At 43.3% G+C, this 25,021-nt stretch overlaps 2 protein-coding genes across 3 annotated transcripts; one reads left to right on the forward strand and one right to left on the reverse strand.

Annotated features, from left to right (window-relative positions):
• The first annotated feature begins 178 nt into the window (after window positions 1-178).
• Window positions 179-17,632, forward strand: LOC106562262 (methenyltetrahydrofolate synthase domain-containing protein). 2 transcript variants are annotated; one of them, XM_082957815.1, is made up of 8 exons: window positions 179-399; window positions 553-656; window positions 12,958-13,071; window positions 13,417-13,530; window positions 14,743-14,833; window positions 14,953-15,065; window positions 15,180-15,305; window positions 16,324-17,632. In XM_082957815.1, exons 1-8 carry the CDS (start codon window positions 372-374, stop codon window positions 17,239-17,241), a joined length of 1,608 nt encoding a protein of 535 aa, XP_082813941.1. In that variant the 5' UTR covers window positions 179-371; the 3' UTR covers window positions 17,242-17,632. The 2 variants fall into 2 exon arrangements, with proteins under 2 accessions (XP_082813941.1, XP_013982504.2); XM_014127029.3 differs by lacking the exon at window positions 12,958-13,071 and adding an exon at window positions 13,128-13,241.
• A 2,654-nt stretch (window positions 17,633-20,286) lies between these two features.
• Window positions 20,287-24,610, reverse strand: LOC106562281 (forkhead box protein F1). The gene is made up of 2 exons (XM_014127056.3): window positions 23,320-24,610; window positions 20,287-21,449 (listed from the first exon to the last, which is right to left on the reverse strand). Exons 1-2 carry the CDS (start codon window positions 24,287-24,289, stop codon window positions 21,286-21,288), a joined length of 1,134 nt encoding a protein of 377 aa, XP_013982531.2. The 5' UTR covers window positions 24,290-24,610; the 3' UTR covers window positions 20,287-21,285.
• Between the last annotated feature and the right edge of the window lie 411 nt (window positions 24,611-25,021).

The following is a 25,021-nucleotide window of genomic DNA, read 5'->3' on the forward strand; positions in this document are numbered from 1 at the left end:
GCACTGTGTGCAGTGTGCGATTTGTCAATTGAGAGCCGACATGTGCAATCAGTAGTCCAAACAATTGCAAAACGTTCTAAAACGAGTTTCTACTGGACAAATTTAGGAATGTCCTTCCCCGTCAGTTACGGTTGCTTTCGTTAAACGTTTTGTAACAATCGGCTTAATGAATGCATTCCATGTTTGCTTTTGACCGTGTAAGGTTTGGTCTTTCCGAGCTACCATACAGGAAAAAAACATCCCTGACAAGCAGCTGTTGCTACAATGATACAGAACTCCCACGTGCGCAAATCAATCTGTGGTCACTTTGTGATAGTTTGACTAATTGTCAGTGATTTGTGAGAATTTTCTGCATCTTCGACGAGAGGACAATGGAGGCCGTTATTACAATTAATCCCGGTAAATGATTGCTGCGTGTTTAGCGTAAAGTCACTAATGCTAACGCATGCCAATGGATGGTAGCCTAGCCGTTGCCGCTATGAAGTTGCGATTTACGTGACCCTTTCTTGAAAACTGTCATTTCATCAAGCATATGAATTGTTTTCTGTTTAGGGGCCACGAAATGGGACATCCGAGAGAAAGTTTGGGATTATATTGAAGCTAAGAATCTTGCAAACTTTCCAAGGCCTGTGCACAACAGAATCCCCAATTTCAAGGTAGGGTATTTCTGGAGGTTCAGTGTACTGCAATTTGATTTAACTATTCCTAAACCTAACCCTATTAGTATTTGTCAAAATATGTTTGAAAGAAATGTATCCAGAACAGGTGTTGTATGTGGAGGATGAGGGCTGCAGTAGATCTCAGATGGGGGGGGGGCGGCTAAGAGGGTTTTATGTAACATTATTACATATCTACAATACAAAATGTATAATACCACCATACAACCCTATTACTATGTGTGTGTAGAGTGCGTGTGCTAGCATTTGTGTGTGTGTATGCATGTCTGTACCTGTGAGTCTCTTCACAGTACCCGCTGTTTCATAAGGTGTATTTTTATGTTTTTTTAAATCTGATTCTGCTGCTTGCATCAGTTACCTAATGTGGAATAGAGTTTCATGTAGTCATGGCTCTATGTAGTACTGTGTGCCTCCCATAGTCTGTTCTGGACTTGGGGATTGTGAAGAGACCTCTGGTGGCATGTCTTGTGAGGTATGCATGGGTGTCCGAGCTGTGTGCTAGTAGTTTAAACAGACAGCTCGGTGCATTCAGCTTGTCAATACTTATAAAAACAAGTAGTGATGAAGCCAATCTCTCCTGGCTCAAAGTGGAGGAGAGATTGGCTTCATCACTACTTGTTTTTATAAGTATTGACAAGCTGAATGCACATGCATGTTATTGTCACCTGACCACATGACTGCGCAGTAGTCCAGGGGCAACAAAATTAGGGCCTGTAGGACCTGCCTTTTTGATAGTGTTAAGAATTTTAGCAACTGTTGTATCAACATGTTTTGACCATGACGGTTTACAATTTATTTAACCTTTATTTAACCAGGTAGGCAAGTTGAGAACAAGTTCTCATTTACAATTGCGACCTGGCCAAGATAAAGCAAGCAGTTTGACACATACAACAACACAGAGTTACAGATGGAGTAAAACAAACATACAGTCAATAATATAGTAGAAAAATAAGTCTATACAAAGTGAGCAAATGAAGGGAGATAAAGGCAAAAAAGGCCATGGTGGCGAAGTAAATACAATATAGCAAGTAAAACACTGGAATGGTAGATTTGCAGTGGAAGAAAGTGCAAAGTAGAAATAATGGGGTGCAAAGGAGCAAAATAAATAAATAAATACAGTAGTGGAAGAGGTCGTTGTTTGGGCTAAATTATAGATGGGCTATGTACAGGTGCAGTGATCTGTGGTACTCTGCTGACAATCTAATGTTTTGCTTTCGTTGTAAAGCCTTTTTGAAATCGGACAGTGTGGTTAGATTAACGAGAGTCTTATCTTTAAAATGGTGTAAAAGTCATATTTTTTAAAAATTGAAGTAATATCATATCTAAGGTATTTGAATAACGCGCCACAGGATTCAACTGGCTGTTGAGCGTCCCACCTAGCCCATAGAGGTTAAAGCTAGTGAGGGAGATAAGTGTTTTTGTAGTTCGTTCCAGTCATTGGCAGCAGAGAACTTGAAGGAGAGGCGGCAGAAGGAGGAATTGGCTTTGGGGGTGACCAGAGAGATATACCTGCTGGAGCACGTGCTACAGGTGGGTGCTGCTATGGTGACCAGCGAGCTGAGATAAGGTGGGGCTTTACCTAGCAGAGACTTGTAGATAACCTGTAGCCAGTGGGGTTTGGCGACGAGTATGAAGCGAGGGCCAGCCAACGAGAGCGTACAGGTTGCAGTGGTGGGTAATATATGGGGCTTTGGTGACAAAACGGATGGCACTGTAATAGACTGCATCCAATTTGCTGAGTAGAATGTTGGGAGGCTATTTTGTAAATGACATCGCCAAAGTCGAGGATTGGTAGGATGGTCAGTTTTACGAGGGTATGTTTGGCCGCATGAGTGAAAGATGCTTTGTTGCGAAATAAGAAGCCAATTCTAGATTTAACTTTGGATTGGAGATGTTTGATGTGAGTCTGGAAGGAGAATTTACAGTCTAACCAGACACCTAGGTATTTGTAGTTGTCCACATATTTTAAGTCAGAACCGTCCAGAGTAGTGATGCTGGACGGACGGGCAGGTGCAGGCAGCGATCGGTTGAAGAGCATGCATTTCGTTTTTTAAGAGCAGTTGGAGGCCACGGAAGGAGTGTTGTATGGGATTGAAGCTTGTCTGGAGGGTTGTTAAGTGTCCAAAGAAGGGCCAGAAGTATACAGAATGGTGTCGTCTGCGTAGAGGTGGATCAGAGACTCACCAGCAGCAAGAGCGACATCATTGATGTATACAGAGAAAAGAGTCGGCCCAGGAATTGAACCCTGTGGCACCCCCATAGAGACTGCCAGAGGCCCGGACAACAGGCCCTCCTATTTGACACACTGAACTCTATCAGCGAAGTAGTTGGTAAAACCAGGCGAGGCAATCATTTGAGAAACCAAGGCTGTTGAGTCTGCTGATGAGGATGTGGTGATTGACCGAGTCGAAAGCCTTGGCCAGGTCAGTGAATACGGCTGCACAGTATTGTTTCTTATCGATGGCGGTTAAGATATCGTTTAGGACCTTGAGCGTGGCTGAGGTGCACCCATGACCAGCTCTGAAACCAGATTGCATAGCGGAGAAGGTGCGGTGGGATTCGAAATGATTGGTAATCTGTTTGATGAATTGGCTTTCGAAGACTTTAGAGAGGCAGGGTAGGATAGATATAGGTCTGTAGCAGTTTGGGTCAAGACATGTCCCCCTTTGAAGAGGGGGATGACCGCGGCTGCTTTCCGATCTTTGGTAATCTTAGACGATACGAAAGAGAGGTTGAACAGGCTAGTAATAGGGGTTGCAACAATTTCGGCAGATCATTTTAGAAAGAAAGGGTCCAGATTGTCTAGCCTGGCTGATTTGTAGGGGTCCAGATTTTGCAGCTCTTTCAGAACATCAGCTGACTGGATTTGGGAGAAAGAGAAATGGGGAAGGCTTGGGCGAGTTGCTGTGGGGGGTGCAGTGCTGTTGACCGGGGTAGGGGTAGCCAGTTGGAAAGCATGGCCAGCTGTAGAAAAATGCTTATTGAAATTCTCAATTATAGTGGATTTATCGGTGGTGACAGTTTCCTATCCTCAGTGCAGTGGGCAGCTGGGAGGAGGTGCTCTTATTCTCCAAGGACTTTACAGTGTCCCAGAATTTTGAGTTTGTTGCAGGAAGCAAATTTCTGCTTGAAAAAGCTAGCCTTGGCTTTTCTAACTGCCTGTGTATATTGGTTTCTAACTTCCCTGAAAAGTTGCATATCACGGGGGCTGTTCGATGCTAATGCAGACCGCCACAGGATGTTTTTGTGTTGGTTAAGGGCAGTCAGGTCTGGAGAGAATCAAGGGCTATATCTGTTCCTGGTTCTAAATTTCTTGAATGGGGCATGCTTATTTAAGATGGTGAGGAAGGCATTTAAAAAAAAAAAATAACCAGGCATCCTCTACTGAAGGGATGAGGTCAATATCCTTCCAGGATACCCGGGCATGGTCGATTAGAAAGGCCTGCTCGCTGAAGTGTTTCAGGGAGCGTTTGACATCGATGAGTGGAGGTCATTTGACCGCTGACCCATTATGGATGCAGGCAATGAGGCAGTGATCGCTGAGATCTTGATTGAAAACAGCAGAGGTGTATTTAGAGGGCAAGTTGGTTAGGCTGATATCTATGAGAGTGCCTGTGTTTACGGCTTTGGGGTGGTACCTGGTAGGTTCATTGATAATTTGTGTGAGATTGAGGGCATCAAGCTTAGATTGTAGGATGGCTGGGGTGTTAAGCATGTCCCAGTTTAGGTCACCTAGCAGCACGAGCTCTGAAGATAGATGGGGGGCAGTCCGTTCACATATGGTGTCCAGAGCACAGCTGGGGGCAGAGGGTGGTCTATAGCAGGCGGCAACGGTGAAAGACTTGTTTTTAGAGAGGTGGATTTTTAAAAGAAGTTCAAATTGTTTGGGTACAGACCTGAATAGTAGGACAGAACTCTGCAGGCTATCTCTGCAGTACATTGCAACACTGCCCCCTTTGGCTGTTCTGTCTTGTCTGAAAATGTAGTAGTTAGGGATGGAGATTTCAGAGTTTTTGGTGGTCTTCCTTAGCCAGGATTCAGACACGGCTAGGACATCCTGGTTGGCAGTGTGTGCCAAAGCAGTGAAGAAAACAAACTTAGGGAGGAGGCTTCTAATGTTAACATGCATGAAACCAAGGCTATTACGGTTACAGAAGTCATCAAAAGAGAGCGCCTGGGGAATAGGAGTGGAGCTAGGCACTGCAGGGCCTGGATTCACCTCTACATTGCCAGAGGAGGAGTAGGATAAGCGTACGGCTAAAAGCTATGAGAATTCGTCGTCTAGGACGTCCGGAACAGAGAGTAAAATGAGCAGGTTTCTGGGGGCGATAAAATAGCTTCAAGGTATAATGTACAGACAAAGGTATTGTAGGATGTGAATACAGTGGAGGTAAACCTATGCATTGAGTGATGAGAGAGGGAGTGTCTCTAGAAACATAATTGAAACCGCATGTGTGGGTGGTGGAACTGAGAGGTTGGATAAGGTATAATGAGCAGGGCTAGAGGCTCTACAGTGAATTAAGCCAATAAACACTAACCAGAACAGCAATGGACAAGGCATATTGACATTAACCTCTCTTGGGTATGTGGGACGTGACCATCCCACCTGCGGGACACACTATTCAACAGCCAGTGAAATAGCAGGGCGCCAAATTCAAAACAACAAAAATCTCATAATTCAAATTTCTCAAACATACAACTATTTTACACCATTTTAAAGATGAACTTCTCGTTAATTCAACCACATTGTCTGATTTCAAAAAGGCTTTACGGCGAAAGCATAGCATTAGATTATGTTAGGACAGCACCTAGACAAGAAAAACCACAGCCATTTTCCAAGCAAGGAGAGGCGTCACAAAAACCAGAAATACAGCTAAAATTAATCACTAACCTTTGATGATCTTCATCAGATGGCACTCATAGGACTTCATGTTACACAATACATGTATGTTTTGCTCGATAAAGTTCATATTTATATCCAAAAACCCCATTTTACATTGGCGTGTAATGTTCAGAAATGTTTTGCCTCCCAAAACTTCCGGTGAATGAGCACATCAATTTACAGAAATACTCATAAACGTTGATAAAATATTAAACTGTTATTCAAAGAATTATAGATACACTTTTCCATAATGCAACCCCTGTGTCAGATTTCAAAAAAACTTTACAGCGAAAGCACATGTTGCAATAATCTGAGTACAGCGTTCAGACACGAAACCAAACCCGCCATTTTGTGGAGTCAATAAAACTCAGAAATAATATTATAAATATTCACTTACCTTTGATCTTCATCAGAATGCACTCCCAGGAATCCCAGGTCCACAATACATTTTTGTTTTGTTAGATAAAGTCCATCATTTATGTCCAACAATTTTTGTCACGACAAAAAGCTTTTTAAAAAGTTATATTTACGTTCGTAGAAATATGTCAAACGATGTATAGCATCAATCTTTAGGATGTTTTTAACAAATCTTCAGTAATATTCCAACCGGACAATTCCAATGTCTTCAGAAAAGAAAAGGAACACAGCTCACACTCACGCGAGTGCGCGCCTCGGAACTCATGTCATTTCCTCACTCATCTGACTCCAGGCCCTGTTGTTCGTTCCATATTCACAGTAGAAGCATGAAACAACGTTCTAAAGACTGTTGACATCTAGTGGAAGCCTTAGGAAGTGCAAAATGAACCCTAAGTCGCTGTGTACTGTATAGGCAATCACTTACTACAAGCCTCAGATTTCCACACTTCCTGGTTGGATTTTTCTCAGGTTTTTGCCTGCCATATGAGTTCTGTTATACAGACATCATTCAAACTAGATGTCGACCGATTATGATTTTTCAACGCCGATACCGATTTATTGGAGGCCTAAAAAAAGCCGGTGCCGATTTATTATGATTTTTATATATATAAAAAATGTATATATATATATACATACATACACACACACACACACACAAACAGCTCTGAAGTGACAACGATACTGAAGTGTCTGCTTAGGAGACAAATACTCTCAACTGTTTGAATAATAAAAATAAAGTTTAAGTTACCTGTGATGAATGCTGAAAAGAAAAACTGTAATTTCTATATGCAGGAAATCCTATTTTAATAATGGGCATGGTAAGAATTGACTACCAAAGTGCGAGTCATAATTCCCATGACACCTTCTAGCAAAATCTGAAAAGCAGTTCCTTCATTTATTCCATAGGATATTTTTAGATTAACTTTAAATAAGGTCTGTGTTTGGTTTAGGCTTACACCACCTTGCCAATTTTATAACTGTGTAGATATCCATAGGATATAACTGATCAATATAAGCGAATAATTTTTTTGTAGAGTGGATTTATGAAAATATGTTGACAAACGTTACCTAGTGAGATTTACACGGGTATCAATCAAAACGCAGAGGCGGTTTAAGCACAAAACACAGACCTTATTTGAAGTAGATCAAGACATTCTCTATGGAAGACATGACCGGTAAAATAACGAAGGAACCCCTTTCAAGTTCAGCCGCAAGTTATTACAGGAATTATGACGCGTCGACTATTTCTCTCTAAACCATATACCTTTGACTATTACGAGCCTGCTGCTGCCTACCACCGCTCAGTCAGACTGCTCTATCAAATATTAAATCATAGACTTAACTATAATATTGTCACACGTGTCGTAGTGTAGAGAAGACCAAGGCGCAGCGGGTATGTGGATACTCATATTCTTTTAATGAAAACACGCAAAGCATCCACAGGGAAAACAAACAGTACTCACGACAACAGGAACAGTTTTGCAGGCTCACAAAACGCAGTGCAAAAACAACTACCCACAACCCCAAAGAAAAACACACACTACTATATAGGACTCCCAATCAAAGGCAACTCAACACACCTGCCTTCAATTGGGAGTCCAATCACCCACACAAAACCCCTGCCACGTCCTGACCAAAACTAATACAATTGCTCCCTCTGCTGGTCAGGATGTGACAAATATAATAAACCTTAGTTTCCAGATTTGACCATATTAATGACCTATCATCTCAAACATTCTTTCAGTGACATACGGAACCGTTTTGTATTTTATCTAACGGGTGGCATCCATAAGTCTAAATATTCCTGTTACATCGCACAACCTACAATGTTATTTCATAGTTCCATAAAATTCTGGCAAATTAGTTCGCAACGAGCCAGATTCTGTATACCCTGATTCTGCGTGCAACAAACGCAAGAGAACTGACACAATTTCACCTGGTTAATATTGCCTGCTAACCTGGATTTCTTTTAGCTAAATATGCAGGTTTAAAAATATATACTTCTGTGTATTGATTTTAAGAAAGGCATTGATGTTTATGGTTAGGTACAGTCGTGCAACGATTGTGCTTTTTTTTTCGCAAATGCGCTTTTGTTAACGTCTATGGGCTAGGTGGGACGCAAGCGTCCCACCCGTGGTGCACTCCATCAACAGCAGGTGCATTTCAAGAGCGGCAAATTTGAATCCAAATAAATGTCAAAATTCAAATTTTTCAAAAATACAACTATGTTACACCATTTGAAAGATAAACATCTCCTTAATCTAACCACGTTTTACGATTTCAAAAAGGTTTTACGGCGAAAGCATAAATTTAGAGTATGTTAGGACAGTACATTTACAAGAGTTGTGTGTAATGTTTTGTCAAGTCAAAGACAGGGTCACCAAAACCATAAAACCAGCTAAAATGATGCACTAACCTTTTACAATCTCCATCAGATGACACTCCTAGGACATTATGTTAGACAATGCATGCATTTTTAGTTCTATCAAGTTCATATTTATATACAAAAACAGCGTTTTACTATGGCATTGATGTTGAGGAAATCGTTTCCCTCCAATAACCGGCAGTCAAGTCAGCGTCAGAAATTAAATAATTAAAATTAGAAAACATTGGTAAAATATTATATTGTCATTTAAAGAATTATAGATTTACATCTCTTGAACGCAATCAACTTGCCAGATTTAAAAATAACCTTACTGGGAAATCACACTTTGCAATAATCTGAGCACTGCGCCCAGAAAAATACGCGTTGCGATACAGACTAGACGTCATGTTGGGGAGATCTAAAATCGAAAATACTATGTAAATAATCCATTACCTTTGATTCTCTTCATCAGATGTCACTTCCAGGTATCACAGGTCCATAACGAATGTAGTTTTGTTCAAAAAAGCTCATCATTTATGTCCAAAAATCTCCGTCTCGTTAGCACATGATGTAAGCCAGCCGGACTTCTCGTCATGAACGAGGGGAAAAAATATATTTCCGTTCGTTCAAACATGTCAAACGTTGTATAGCATAAATCATTAGGGCCTTTTTTAACCAGAACATGAATAATATTCAAGGTGGACGAATGCATACTCTTTTATAACGTATTGGAACGAGGGTACCCAACATGAACTAGCGCGCCAGGTGTCTAATGGGACATCACCGTTCCATGGCTCTTGTTCGGTCAGATCTCCCTCCAGAAGACTCAAAACACTTTGTAAAGGCTGGTGACATCTAGTGGAAGCAATAGGAAGTGCCAAAATATTCCTAAACCCCTGTGTTTTTCAATGGGATACGTTTAAAGTCAATACAACACATCAGGTATCCACTTCCTGTCAGAAAATGTCTCAGGGTTTTGCCTGCCAAACGAGTTCTGTTATACTCACAGACACCATTCAAACAGTTTTGGAAACTTTAGAGTGTTTTCTATCCATATATAATAAGTATATGCATATTCTAGTTACTGGGTAGGATTAGTAACCAGATTAAATCGGGTACATTTTTTTTATCCAGACGTGCAAATGCTGCCCCCTAGACCCAACAGGTTAACTAGTGTTTATGATTGATTGATTTGTTTTTTTATAAGATAAGTTTAATGCTAGCTAGCAACTTACCTTGGCAACGTAAAGCAGGTGGTTAGAGCGTTGGGCTAGTTAACGTAAGGTTGCATCCCCAAGCTGACAAGGTAAAAATCTGTCGTTCTGCCCCTGAACAAGGCAGTTAACTTCTCTAGGGCCAGTGGGACGAAATCGTCCCACCTACGTAACAGCCACTGCTATCCTGTGGCGCGATTTTCAAAACCTTAAAAATCCTATTACTTCAATTTCTCAAACATATGACTATTTTACAGCCATTTAAAGACAAGACTCTCGTTAATCTAACCACACTGTCCGATTTCAAAAAGGCTTTACAACGAAAGCAAAACATTAGATTATGTCAGCAGAGTACCAAGCCAGAAATAATCAGACACCCATTTTTCAAGCCAGCATATAATGTCACCAAAACCCAGAAGACAGCTAAATGCAGCACTCACCTTTGATCTTCATCAGATGACAACCCTAGGACATTATGTTATACAATACATGCATGTTTTGTTCAATCAAGTTCATATTTATATCAAAAACCAGCTTTTTACATTAGCATGTGACGTTCAGAACTAGCATACCCCCCGCAAACTTCCGGGGAATTCGGTAACATTTTACTAAATTACTCACGATAAACGTTCACAAAAAGCATAACAATTATTTTAAGAATTATAGATACAGACCTCCTCTATGCACTCGATATGTCCGATTTTAAAATAGCTTTTTGGTGAAAGCACATTTTGCAATATTCTAAGTACATAGCCCAGGCATCACGGGCTCGCTATTTAGACACCCGGCAAGTTTAGCACTCACCATAATCATATTTACTATTATAAAAATTTCATTACCTTTTGTTGTCTTCTTCAGAATACACACCCAGGACAGCTACTTCAATAACAAATGTTGGTTTGGTCCAAAATAATCCATCGTTATATCCGAATAGCGGCGTTTTGTTCGTGCGTTCCAGACACTATCCGAAATAGTAAAGAAGTGTCACGCGCTTGGCGCAATTCGTGACAATAAAATTCTAAGTATTCCATTACCGTACTTCGAAGCATGTCAACCGCTGTTTAAAATCAATTTTTACGACATTTTTCTCGTAGAAAAGCGATAATATTCCGACAGGGAATCTCCTTTTCGGCAAACAGAGGAAAAAATCCCAAAGGCGGGGGCGGTCGGGGTCACGCGCATAAGCTAGTGTCTCTTGATGGGCCACTTGAGAAAGGCGATAATGTGTTTCAGCCTGGGGCTGGAATGACGACATTCTGTTTTTTCCCGGGCGAGATGGAAAAGAAGTTCAACAAATGGTCAGACAGGCCACTTCCTGTAAAGGAATCTCTCAGGTTTTGACCTGCCATTTGAGTTCTGTTATACTCACAGACACCATTCAAACAGTTTTAGAAAATTTAGGGTGTTTTCTATCCATATGTAATAAGTATATGCATATTCTAGTTACTGAGTAGGAGTGGTAACCAGATTAAATCGGGTATGTTTTTTATCCAGCCGTGTCAATGCTGCCCCCTAGCCCTAACAGGTTAAGGTCCTGGAGTGGCCTAGCCAGTCTCCAGACCTTAATCCCATAGAAAATCTGTGGAGGGAGCTGACGGTTCGAGTTGCCAAACGTCAGCCTCGAAACCTTAATGACTTGGAGAAGATCTGCAAAGAGGAGTGGGACAAAATCCCTCCTGAGATGTGTGCAAACTTGGTGGCCAACTACAAGAAACGTCTGACCTCTGATTGCCAAGAAGGGTTTTGCCACCAAGTACTAAGTCATGTTTTGCAGAGGGGTCAAATACCGGGCACACAATGCAAAATAGTCTGGGTAGCCATTTGATTACCTGTTCAGGAATCTTATGGCTTGGGGGTAAAAACTGTTGAGAAGCCTTTTTGTCCTAGACTTGATACTCCGGTACCACTTGCCATGCAGTAGTAGAGAGAACAGTCTATTACTGGGGTGGCTGGGGTCTTTGACAATTTTTAGGGCCTTCCTCTGACACCGCCTGGTGTAGAGGTCCTGGATGGCAGGCAGCTTAGCCCCAGTGATGTACTGGGCCGTACGCACTACCCTCTGTAGTGCCTTGCGGTCAGAGGCCGAGCAGTTGCCGTACCAGGCAGTGATGCAACCAGTCAGGATATTGCAGCTGTAGAACCTTTTGAGGATCTCAGGACCCATGCCAAATCTTTTTAGTTTCCTGAGGGGGAATAGGCTTTGTCGTGCCCTCTTCACGACTGTCTTGGTGTGTTTGGATCATTCTAGTTTGTTTTTGATTGTGGACACCAAGGAACTTGAAGCTCTCTACGTTGGCGAGTAGTATTGACAGTAATGGCAGCTTTCCCACTCGCCTTTTTCGGGTCCTGAACAGGCATCCGGCTCTTTGTCCTCTGTACCGCTGCTTCCTCTTGCAAATAACGTGGATGTCGGCCCTGCTGGGTGTTTGGAGAATGTCTTGTGCGTCTTGTTTGTTGAAGAAAAAGTCTTCATCTAATCTGAGGTGAGTGATCGCTGTCCTGATATCCAGAAGCTCTTTTTTTTTTTTGCCGTAAGATACGGTGGCAGAAACATTATGTACAAAATAACTGCTGCCATTTCTTCCGGCGCCAATGCTCGTCTTTCATAATTTGGTCAGTTATACTTGGATGTGTAGCATTTGCTAATCTTGCCAATGAAAAAAAAAAGTTGGCAATATTAGTGAGTTTTGTGGTGAATGAGCCATCTGATTCAATGAATGATGGAGCCGAGTCTGCCTTTCTGCCCAAAATTTAAGGTGCTCCAAAGCTTTTTACCGTCATTATTTTGTTTCATAGTGTAGTTCCTCCTTTTTATTCTGTTTAGTCGCATAATTTCTAAATGTTCAGTATGTTTTCTAATCGGTTGTGCTGCCAGACCTAATTCAACTCAAGCACGTTTTCTCACAATTATCTGTAAGTGTTTGTAGTTTGGTTACGCTCGGCCATATTGTACAAGTGTTTTGTCATGGCAAATTGCATCAGTATTGAAAATACAAACGACATACAGACGACTAGCACACTGAAGATCAGGTTGATAACGCTACTTTGTAGATGTTTTGTCTCACATTCCTACCTGAAATGGACCAACCAGATAGACAACCGGTATGTAGAGTTGTGAGAGGAAACTTTCCTGATCCAAATGCTAATTTCTGCCGAAGTAGAATTCTATGCAATTTAACTTGGGTTCTTCAGGCTATAGCTAGCCTAACTACCTTATTAGATATGTCATATTGTAAGCTAGTAGCTATCATAGTACTTTTGTCTTTGACCTGTGGTAAAATCTCTATTTTAGGAAAGTCTACTGGTCAAAATAGGTTAATAGTGGCACACACATGCTTTTGAACCACGTGTCCTGTGTGTGTGCGTGCTTGTCTTGCTGTATGTGGTTGTCTATGCGGTCAGGGTGCGGTCCCGGCTTGTGACCGTCTCTCAGCCCTGCAGGAGTTCAAGTCCAGCCAGACGGTCAAAGTGAACCCGGACCGACCCCAGCAGCAGGCACGCTACATCACCCTGGATGTAAGTGTGCACTCACATCCTCTCTCCTTGCCCCCTCTCCCCCTCTCTGCCCCCAGGGTGCCCACACTGCCTGCGCCAAGGTGTCGGAGCTGCAGGTATTCAATGAGACTGACGAGGTGAAGGTGGACCCTGACAAGCCGCTGGAGGGGGCGAGGCTGGCCGTGCTGCAGGTAGCCCTGGGTCACATGCCACCATGAGCCTGGGCCATTGGTTCAGTAGTGTTGTCTCATCACCAGATCATAACCATGGAGTGCTGGAATTAGGTTATTTGTATTAGACACCCTTTACTCATCTGTCTATGGTTATATTCTCTTAGCTTACTAAACTCTGGCCTCTTGCTTCTAGGCGAGGAAAACCCTGCTGGTGCCGACCCCTCGCCTTCGCACAGGACTCTTCAATAAGATTGTCCCGCCTGAGGGAGCAAGCAAAGAAGAACTGAGAGTGTGCTCCACCTCGCAGGTGAGTCAGTCCCTTCTCACTAGTGCTGAGCAATTAAATGAAATGTCAGTTATTTTTTTTGTTTTTTTTAAACAACTAATTGACTTCAGTTAAATTATTTGAATTCCATTTCGTTCTTTTTTTTTCTTCTGTGTGCTCATTGCGCTGCAGTTTCTCTAAAGATAAATCAGATCATGCCTGAACTGTGCGACGTTGTAGTTTCCAACAGGCCAAAGTTCTACATAGTTTAGTACAGAAAACTTGATCATTAAATACAATCAACATAATCCATTGTGCGGCTACTTGTCCGGCCTGTTTCTTTTACGCCTGCTACGTAAGAGATAGAAGAATGCGCGACCAAGAAGCGATGCATAGAGAACAGTTGCTTCGCGCTTTATTTACTTTGAAGACCTTCTGAGAGAGATTTTGTCAGACAGCATAGGCAGCAGATCTATGGAGATGAGAGAATGACTTGGAATTAAATAATAAAGTCATCAAATAAAACAAATGTAATATACACAACTGAAATATTTTATTAAAGTTATGTGAACTGCTGGTTAATAAGTGATAAGCAGTCACTACCATCATGGGACTTTTAGTAGTTGTATTTTGTTACAGCATTCAAAGCACATAATGCATAGTGCATTTCATGTTTAAAAAAATAAAATAAAAAAAAGATCAACCTAAATCCCAAATTGTGGTCATTTTGTAGTAATAAACTGAACCAACCTCAAAAAGCACTAATCGCTCAACACTACTTCTCACCCATCCAGCCTCAGTGCACATGGATTCTGTTAACTAGAAATGACACAACGACAAGGTTCCAGTTTAACAAAGTTTACTATACCGTATGAACACACTACAAGGTAGCCATTGCACTCACGGCTAGGTCCATCAACGAACAGACTTCCTGCGCAGGCGCACTCTTGACTGAGTGATAGCCCCGTAATAACAGAAATATAGGGATACTTAAAACATGAACTTAACAGATTCAACATTTCACTTTACCTCCTTCATTCACCACTTCCCATTCATTATCCCATAAACATGCTGTCACTCTGTACAACTTGGTGAATCCGCCATAGAAGACCAAATGCTTTGTTCCCAGACTAGTTGGAGTGTCGCGTTTCAAATGTAAAATGTTTGAATCCATTGTTTCTTGTGATCTGGTGCACCTGTTCTCACTTTTCTTTCTTACTTTTTTCTTCTTTCTTTTCTTTGTTTCTTCTCCAGGGAGTGAAGGAGTTCAGTGTCCCTGTGGGTCTGGATTCCAAGGTTCAGGTGGATCTTCTGGTGGTTGGCTCTGTGGCCGTGTCTGAGAAAGGTGAGAGCCCGCAGAAATAACTCTGTGGGCAGTGGACACCTACCCTGGTCCAGGAAAGTTCCAGCTCAGCACCAACACCCATACTGTTAGGATTAATCTCACCTCTCCTTTCTCCTCAGGTTACCGGATAGGTAAAGGAGAGGGCTTTGCTGACATGGAGTATGCCATGATGCTCTGCATGGGGGCTGTGACGGAATCCACTGTGGTGGTTACCATCGTCCATGACTGCCAGGTTAGCCTGTTGTCAAACACTGTGTTTGGTCTTAACCTGTAGTGTTGCTTCATGCTCCAGATTCCTATTATTTTGCAATGCGTGTCTGTGCTTGATGTCTGTGTATTTCTGCAGGTTGTTGACATCCCAGAGGATCTGATTGAGAGCCATGACATCACTGTGGACTACATCCTCACCCCGACCAGAGTCATCAAGACAGACTGCCAACGCTCCAAGCCCCAGGGCGTCATCTGGACTAAGGTACAACACTAAATCTCACCCAGTTTACTGTCGCTCAATAGGATTCATTCCATTGCTTATGAAGTTCTAACTACTGTTTCTGCTGCTAGCTACAGCTGCTGGTTTTACTCATACGACTGCTATTAGTTGCTGTATGTTGCTGAGTGGCTGAAACCTCAATGATTTGAGCTAGAAAACAGCTTTCAAAATGAGGCTAAAGTTGCTCCCATCTTCTGTAGTTTTCCAGTGACTTTTGGCTGCACCTCAAACCGTGTTGCTTGAGCTTTGTTTGCTCACCTTCCCGTAGAAGTATACCCATTACACACACATGCGCACCCACACACGCACGCTACCTCTGTGGTCCCTTAAGACAGCCATGCCCGTCCTGAGGACCCATGCTGACCTCGTAGACAGGAAGGCCATGTCTGATCATCAAAGGCCTCTCCACCGGGCCAGCCTGGCTGTGCAGGGCCCAGTTAAAGAGAGGGCACCGGGGCCAAGGTAAAACAATAGCCCATTATATCCTGTACAGGAGCAGCCGCCATCACAGCCTTAGCAGACACACTCTGCCCTGGGAAATCAGAGAGCTGTCTTTATATAGCTTACCAGGGAAGTGGAATATCCCCCCATAATAAAGATGATACGGTTAGAGGTTATCAGCGCTCCTGAAGACTCTGTCAGTCTGTTTCCTCTGCATTCATGTACTGTAAGCATCGATGTGTTGTTATGGAGTACTGTTGTGTTGGTTGTTGTGCCCTTTGAGGTTTGTCGAGTAGTCTAGTCATGCATGGGTTTTGGTGTAGTTCATAAGCAATCTAGCATGCACTAAACATTTGCATGGTCACCTAGAACTGCATGAGCAGACACCAAACATCAGCTTTCTTGATTGTGTTTGTACCCCATCACTTTACTAAACCCCATTCTTCTTGGCATGACCCAGAGCTGGGCTGCCCTTAACCCAGTGCCTTTGCTGACCTTGAGCAGCCCTGCTGTGAAATGACCTTAGCGGTCCTGAGCCTGTCCTGTTGTATACCTGCAGCTGAACGCTGAGATGCTGGAGAAGATCCCTGTGCTGAAGAAGCTCCGGGCCTTGGAGGAGGAGCAAGGGAAGGACGTGACCCTGGGGACCCACCCTCCCCAGCAGCCCAGGGAGAGGGCCAGGAGGGAGCCCCGGAGGGACAGAGAGCCCAGGTCAGAGGGTGATAGACCCCGGCGTGAGCCCAGGCGCAGGCCTAGACGGAACACCCAAGAGGACTCTGAGAGGGACCCCAACGGGGAGTCCAGGGAGGAGACTGAGCAGAAACCCAGACGACGCCCACCAAGAGTGAGGAGGGAGGGGGACAGGGAGGGGGGTAGGGATGGTGACGGGGAGGGAGGCCAGGAGGGAGGCAGAGAGGGGGGTAGGAGGGTCAGGGGATTCCGCGAGGGGGGCTTCCGTGAGGGGGGCAGAGATGGAAGCAGGGGGAGAGGCAGAGGAGGAGGCCGTGAGGGGGCCAGGGGTAGGGGAAGAGAGGGGGACAGGGATGGGGTCAGGCAAGAGAGCAGGGAGGAAGGTAGCGAGCCCCGTGAGCGCAGGCCCCCCCTGACCGTGACCACAGTGTACCTGGGGGGCATCCCTGCCGGGCTGCGTGTCAGCGAGCTGAAGACTGCTCTCCGGGAGAGGGAGGCAGCCCCCATCCGTCTCACGTGGCAGGGTGCTCAGCACCGGGCCTTCCTGGACTACTTAGACCCCCAGGCTGCAGACCAGGCCCTGGCCGCCCTGGAGGGGCTCTCTCTGAACGGCCATGACCTGCAGGCTGAGCTGGCCAAGAGCCAGAGGGGAGGCAGGAGGCCAGGTCCAAGCAACCGGAGGCCCAGACCAAATACAGGCCCCAAAAATACAGCTAGAGAAAGTAGAGAGAGTACGAGTGAAGCAGAGGCAGATTCCCCCAAGCAGGAGCTCAACCATAACGAGTAACTGCCTGCTTCTCTGTCCATCTCCGTAACAGAAGCCAAGCCAGCAGAAAGAAAGAAAAGGCTGTGTTTCATGAAAGGGAATGATGCTACCTTCACTGTACCAATGTGAAGTGTGAAAATCTGTTTAATGCCTTAAGCAGTTTGGTTTGTCGTCATGGTTTTTAGTGTTGGTATTGATAACGTAACCCCGTTTCCGTTTGAAATGTTCCTATACAGAAGTTTCATCCACACTGGCAGGCCTGTCTGTCAGTCACAAAGGAAGGAGAGGTTGGAGTTTTCCCTGTTAGTCTCTTTGTGCAGGGGCAATGTTTAATGCCCTACATGTAATGCCATCACAATTCACAGGATATTTTGTGTACTAAATAAACCATACTTTGAGTTCATAGTTTTAACCATTTTTGTCTTCTTTATAACTCAAAACCCAGGACTGAACAACCTATGACTGTCAAATGATGATCTGTGTACACACCATACACTGCTAGTCTGTCAGTACTGTGTGTTGCTATTGTTGCAAGTTATCCTACTGATGAACAATCTGAGTAAAATATGAACCTAAATCTAAAACAGATGAGGGAAATAGTATAGCAAGGTGGATGGTGATCTGGTGTGTTAACCCTTTATCAAGTGTCCTATCCTCTCATGGGACCTTGTTTGTCTTTTGGCAGTATTGGGCTGTTTTCCAGCGCTCCTCTCGCTAATGGCATAACACATGGTATAGCCTATCAGAGGGCCTGACAAGTCCAATTAGTCTGACTGAGGGTGCTATGTGGGGAGCAGGCGTTAAGAGGACTAGCTGTAGTATACTGGATGTGCTAACCTCTGAGCTATCTATTGCTAAAGATATGTTGTATAACCAGCAGGTAAACATTATGGCAGGCATGACATGTCTGATGGCTTATTTGAACCTACTTTGGCCAACGTTTGAGGTTCTATCTGCAGCTACCTGCAGTGCCCTAACCCCGTGACAACCTGTGTGCATTTGGTTGGCCTAACAGTGACTTATAGCTGCTGTGCTAATGTTCGGCTTGGCCAAAGAGGTGTCCTACAGTTCAAAGTAGTTTAGACAGGCTGAGGGACGAGCACATAGCATGTCTGCTTCTCCAGACCAGAACCCAGGCAGGCTTTTTATGGAGCTGTCATCCAGCCCAGGAACAGCTGTGGCGCCCCAGCAGGAATCCCAGCCCCGTAGAGGTGCTGCGCCCCGGCTCACGTCATCAGCATGCTAATGTGTGGTCCCTCCGCTGCAGTGTGGAGCGACTGGGCCTGCTGCCCCTGTGTGCTCTGCTCATACAAGGGAATTTCACTGGAGTTCAGAGAGTGGTCACCACCTCGTGAGATAACACAGCTCCATACATACATAGTCACACACAGCCTCACACAGAAACTCCTACATCTACACAGCAGGGCATGGGGCCCAATGTGAGAATAAGCTATTATAACAATACTTCACTTCCAAAACAATTAAGTTTTATTACTGTATTTGTTCTTGTAGGTAAAAACGTTATAGTGCAACTAAAGTGGTTACTTTAATATAATAAACACACTAACATCAAGTTGAAGTGACTATTGAAATGCAGAATATAGTGTGTGTGATTTAATTTGTTCCTTTGCAATTTTAGCCATTTTTTCAGACACTGATATAATAGGGCTACTTCTAGAATGAGTAGGCCTACATCTTTCTTACACTAATGGTTTAAACATTTCAACAGGCAGTATTTCAATATTATAGTCAAAACGTTTTGATCGTGAATGCAACATTTGTTTTATTGTTTCATTCGAATATATGTTTTACTTAACTAGTTCTAGTATAGTGTTGAAGTGCTCTTTATAGCTTGTGACACTTAAGGAAGTTATTTGGGAATTCAGTGCACTTCTATTTGCACGTATTTAAGTCAAATGAAGCATAAAGATTTCAAGTTAGATTCGGCACTGAAACAAGTCTGCGTTCTGTCCAATATGACATTTCCAAAGTAACAAATTGAAAGATTGCATCAACATGTTTTCATGTGAAAATGGCATTTCAGATTGTAAATGTCTTCTGCAGTCTAGCCTTTAGATTCATACAATGGAAATAAAACCACGGTGTCTTATAATGCACGAGAAATGCTTAGGCCTATATTATTTTAGATGTCTTTATACTGATTTAAGCCTTGTGTGATTTGCTATGTATTTTTGGGGGGCAGATGTCATGCGATGTAGCGCTAAGTAGGAAAAGCATATAAGCATCTACAGCAAACAAACCAGATAAAACATTACGTTATCAATGAGAATAAGCCCATAATCTCAAGGTTGAAAAAAAATACATAACCCAGTCATCAAAATAATAAAAACTCCCGTTTAAATGTTATTTAGCAATGGCTATACTTGCTACAGCCTATATATTCCAGTAAAAACAACCTCACATCCAGAATGCTGTATTTGACAAAAGGCAGTCTGTGAGCCCGTTGTGCCTCTATAAGAGAAGGATAAATGTTTCTCGGCGGTAGGCACGCGTTTTCCTCCCTCTCTTTGAAACCGTATCCGAGGCGAATTCGCCCTCCCCGTAACTGCTGGTTTTGATTTGTTACGGGTTAATTGCAACATACACTCCGATTACACAGTTATACGTTGGACAGGAGTTTTCGACCTCCAACAGATTTGTCTTATTTTATATCCAACCATAGGCTATTGTGGTGTTAGCCTATTGACGCTCATGTTAAAGGAATTAGCTAATGGATGTAGCCTATACTAATGAATTGTGTTCACCTATAGGCCTATTCTTGTCTAAACCTGAATCAATTCCTAAATGTGTGGCCTATTTTCACATGAAAATATTTGGTTGATTATCTGAATATTAAGGACTTATGACGAATAGTTTTGAGTTTGAAGACAAATAAAATACAACCCCCCCCCCCCCCCCCCCACTGCACCACAGTGGAATAGACTGAACTGTATCTGCATGTATAATTGTCCCAAAAAAAAAATACTTTAACACAGGGGAAAAAAGAACATTCGAGAAGTGTCAAAATAATGGAAACAGAAATAATTGTATAGGTGTTTCAGCCAGTTAAACTGCATGCCAATACGTTTAATTGTATACAGATCGTGTGTAGTAATATACAGACTAATCTAAAGACTCGAGTATGCCAATACTCAGCATAACATTTACAATTTATACAGTGCTGAAAAATTACGGGTGTCTACACGGATATATACACCTAAATAGACATGTAACTAACAGTGCTTACATCTATATCTTCAATTTCCGTTTTAAAACATAAGAACGCGTCATGGCAAATATTGCCAATAAAGCATACTTTAATATTGTGGCTATAAGTGTACAATTAAAAAATATGCACAGAATAAATAAGTTGCGCTTTGCTATTTAAAAAAAAAAAGTGCCTTCATCTTTCCTTAATTCAGATCGTCTTGTTGATTTTTAAAATGTTAATGCATGGTGTAGCCTATAGCTTAGTTTAAACTTCTCTGAAAATCAAACTATCATTTCGATGGAGCCGAGTAGCCTAACCCAGATAAATGAGCAATGAAATTGTCCCCGCAGTATATCTTTTGAATGCATAACAAAAATAATACACATTATTGTACATTGTAAAATATTCTCAAGTGGTAGTCATCCGCCCGCAGAGTTATAGTACCAAGCGGCAGCTGGGGTTGAGATGCATGAGGTGAGTGTCAACCGGTCTCTGCTTTACCTCTTGTGTGGCACACAGACATTTCTTGAAAATAGCCCACAGCTTAGGCCTACACCACAAGGCTGTTCTGTGATATTTCCACTCCATTTTTGGTTTCTGAGAGAGATAAACATTGAAGTTTAACAAAATCTGTATTTGCAGTATTTATGTCTCTGTACCAAATCCTTTTTTTGTGTGAAAAGTTGTTTAGTTTATGGGTTCTCTGGCGTTACTGTTGCTTCTCTTACAGCGCGCTCCAGGGCCTGCCTTCTCTCCTACCTCCAAGGGTTGGGTTGCTCCCTCGTCTCAGCCCTGCAGCCGCTTTGGCTTTAGTGGCTCAAGTCAGTGATGTCCGTTATTCACTGTAAGGGCTGTCACATGACGCAGGGCTTGATGTCCTGGTAGGCGACCTGTTGGTGGTGGTAGTAGGAACTGCTGCTGGGCGAATGCATCGTTGAGGACGTCATCGCGTTGAAGGAGAAGACGAACTCTTTCCGGTCACACATACTGGGAGACTGAGAATGGTACCGTGGAATACCTAAGAATACAGATACAAGAGTAAAGAATATTTTAGTTCACCTTATGCTATAAAGCATGCCAACCCAATGCGAATGTGTTGCTGTCAATTGTCAAAAACAGTATGGTTGTCTTTTTGAATGGGCTAGTAAGAACCACAAGTCGAGAAGGATATAGGCCAGCATTTTAAAGAAAAGGTGGTAGATGAGGGAAAAAGGACACTGCTCTTGATAGTATCACTGAACTTTAATAAGCTTAACTATCGGCCTCACGGTACCCAATGATTTATGAAAACTTGCTCGGCTATGTCCTCATTGTGGTTTTACAGACGTGTTTAATACGTCTTATTTACACACTTTATTCGAATATTTATGAAATGCATATTGCTATATTTGGTAGCACTTGTTTTTCCTTCGCCTCCAACCCCTTTCGATGCGTGGAACGGATGTGGGTGGGGCTAGGTCTACATAAGGGTGCTAATTAAAAAAAACTACTCAAAAGCTCTGACGAAGGCCGTGAGGCCGATACGTAAAGCTTATTAAAGATCAGTGATACTATCAAGAGCAGTGTGCGGTTTCCTTGTCCCCTCATCTTGTCCAACTGTTACCATGCACCTGCAAAAAAAGATAGCTCAGACGTGCGAGTGCCTTTTGAATAAAGAAAAGGTGGTAGCAAATTAGTTAGAAATACATATGTGGGTACAAGGAAAATTAAGAAACTAGTATTGCCACTGGGTGATTGCATATAGCCCTAAATTATACATAATAATAATTTACCTTTGTCTATAGAAAGAAAATGTAAAAAAAAGTATTTTCATAAGCGACTACTGAGCTTTTTGATGTAGGCATAATTTGTTATTTATAGGGTGAATTGTAATATTGTGCATTGCATTATTTAGCCTATATAGTAATATTATTATAGTTATACTATGATATAAAAGTCGATTGAAGTAGGACTAGTATTGCCTAAATCTTTTCAGAATATTGTTAAAGAGGATAAATTCATCCTAAATTGCCTTTCAAGAACAATTCATTGTAATTTGGGTAGATAATCTTTCATTTAATTTGGGAAAAGCCCGGTCTGTCTACCCCTCTGATTGGGGCTGTCGTAGGGAACTGTTGAGGCTGAGAACCGTCTGGAGAGCTCGAGGGTGGGATAGTTCTAATTGTCAGTGGCCTGCTCGCACGCAAATCCCGGAGGACCCGGTGCCTCGAGGGCTTGAGCTGGCTGGCTCCGGCTCGTGCTTGTTCTTGTCTCTAGATTGACACCGTTCTAAACACATGTCCCAGAAGACGTGCCGTCCGCGTGCTTCCTTAAACCACCTCCAGGAATGTATTAGGAAAACAGAGTGATGGTTAAACCCGCTGTTGTCCCACTCCTTGGCCAGTTAAATGAGGACAGGAAACTGATTTACTTAACTTCCTTGTTAGATAATTAGACGATGGTTTCTTGCGTTCATTTCCTTATTTCCAAGATAACAGAACCATTATTTCTACCAATATTATCCGCCAAAAACTGTGGCATATTGGAGTTGTTGTAGGCCTATGTAAAAACTAATGCACTGAGCATGCCCAGTGCTCAGTCCCTATCTTTGCCCACTGCACTGATTGCAGTAGGCGACGGCTGCATAAAGACCTTTGCATATAGCTGGCCAATAGCAGTAATGTAATCTTCGTTTGTTAAATTTGTATCTGCTTTCTGCGAAACAATGCCCTATATGCCTAGATATTTTTATTTTTCTTCACCTCGTTTATAATTTACTTTAGAAGTTTTGGTTCAAAGCAATTAGTGGGCTATAGCCTAGGCCTAGTGTTTATTTCGAACACATTTTAGGCTATTGGGTATGAGTGACTGTAAAAGGCATGCGTAATCATTTGGCGATGTTAGTTTACCTTGCAAATCCGTGTTACTGTGTCCGTTCTGATGAAGATTATACTGGTCTAGAGAGTGCGTGGGTAAACTGGGCTGCAGCGGGTTCACCCCGGGGTTGCAGGGAGACAGTGGCTGCTGCTTGATGTAAGAACCTCCGTTATTCAGAGAGGATGAAGGCGCTTGAGCCCAGGCCGAGCTTGAGTAGACGGGATGCGGCTCCATCACTCCCCCGCTGGTGAGGGGCGAGCCTGAATTGTCGTGGTGGGGGTACTCGCCCCCCGTGGATCCTGTGCAGCTCCCCATGTAAGAATGTCCACTGTTGGCCGACAAGTGGGACATGGAGTGCCCGGCCAGACCCATCCCGTCCATGTTGCCTGACAAGTGTCCATTCATCATCCCAATCCCGCTGTCCAGAGACAAGCCGTTGGGCGGACAGGACAGGCCCCCGCCGCTCCCCTGGAAGTTATAGGACTCGGGGAGGTGGTTGAATCCCAGGCCGTTCATCATGCTGTACATGGGCTTCAACGCCTGGCATTTACGCCTGAAGCCCCGCGGCCTCCTGCGGAAGGATCCCTCCTCGAACATGAACTCACTGGCTGGGTCGATAGTCCAGTAGTGGCCCTTCCCGGGCCGCCCGAGCCCCTTGGGCAGCTTTATGAAGCACTCATTCAGGGACAAGTTGTGACGCACGGAATTCTTCCATCCTTGGTAAGAGCCTCTGAAAAACGGGAAGCGGCTCTGGAGGAACTGGTAAATTTCACTGAGCGTCAGGCGTTTGGTGGGAGAGCTCTGGATAGCCATGACTATCAGCGCAATGTAAGAGTAGGGGGGTTTCTCTGGGCGGCGGATCCCCGCGTTGGTCTTTTTGGTTTTGGTGGTGGAGGAGGCGGTTTCCATCACAGTGGTCTGTCCGTGGGGCTTCTCCGGGGCAGACATCGGGCTGCTCTGGGCAGGAGTCTGCGCTGGGGGCTGCTGGACCTCTGCCGTCATTAGACTATCAGCGCAATGACAAAAATATCCACGACCTCGTTTTGAAGTAGTACTAGAAACTTCGTATAAATAATAAAAGAAAAGTTTAAGATGGTTACCAATAATCTCAATGCTGTTGAACTACGCACGGTCAAATGCAAAGCTGAATTTCTGTAAACCGTGCGTTATTGCGCTCTTCCTTTTGATGCCTAAATTCCTTAGCCAATGTGAACCCTGAAACCCGTAACGAGTGTCCAAATTGAAATGGGGGAGAAACGGGAGCTACTTCAACTTCTGTCGGTGCGTCCGGAGGAGCTCGCCTTTTACTTATCCGTTGCCATCAGCGCCTTGCTAGCTCGAGTTCTTGACCATCAGGACGTCATTGGCGCACCGGGCCCGCCCAGTCCCCTCCCACTCACACACATCTGCCTGGCTTTAGTTTGTCTGGAAGCAGTTTTTCCCCCCCAACTCAGAATCAGTGAAGTGGATCTTTCTTAACACTCAAAATTACATTTTAATGAACAGAAAATTATTATTTTTTTAATTGCATGGCGTGAAACAGGAATTTCAAATATAGGACATAGCCTACTAGAATATCTGTTTTCAGAATGTAAATGGTAGCCTAATACAACAGCCTACAGAGGCCTATACTAGAACTTTGCAACGTTGAATAGTCTTTATTTCAGCAACGACAATATTTCTTCAAAACAGTGTTTTTGAAAATGTATGTTTTTCCTAAGCTTGTATGCACAA

Source organism: Salmo salar, chromosome 11 (genome assembly GCF_965601325.2).
Source record: "Salmo salar chromosome 11, fSalSal1, whole genome shotgun sequence".
Lineage (NCBI taxonomy): Eukaryota > Metazoa > Chordata > Actinopteri > Salmoniformes > Salmonidae > Salmo > Salmo salar.

Bases quoted from the DNA above. Each gene is read 5' to 3' on its own strand.
- LOC106562262 (XM_082957815.1), top strand. From the start codon at position 372: ATGGAGGCCGTTATTACAATTAATCCCG. The intron at 400-552 runs GTAAATGATTGC...TTTTCTGTTTAG, and splicing joins CGTTATTACAATTAATCCCG to GGGCCACGAAATGGGACATC. The intron at 14,834-14,952 runs GTGAGAGCCCGC...CTTTCTCCTCAG, and splicing joins TGTGGCCGTGTCTGAGAAAG to GTTACCGGATAGGTAAAGGA.
- LOC106562281 (XM_014127056.3), bottom strand. From the start codon at position 24,289: ATGACGGCAGAGGTCCAGCAGCCCCCAGCGCAGACTCCTGCCCAGAGC. The intron at 21,450-23,319 runs GTAAACTAACAT...CTGTATTCTTAG, and splicing joins CAGTAACACGGATTTGCAAG to GTATTCCACGGTACCATTCT.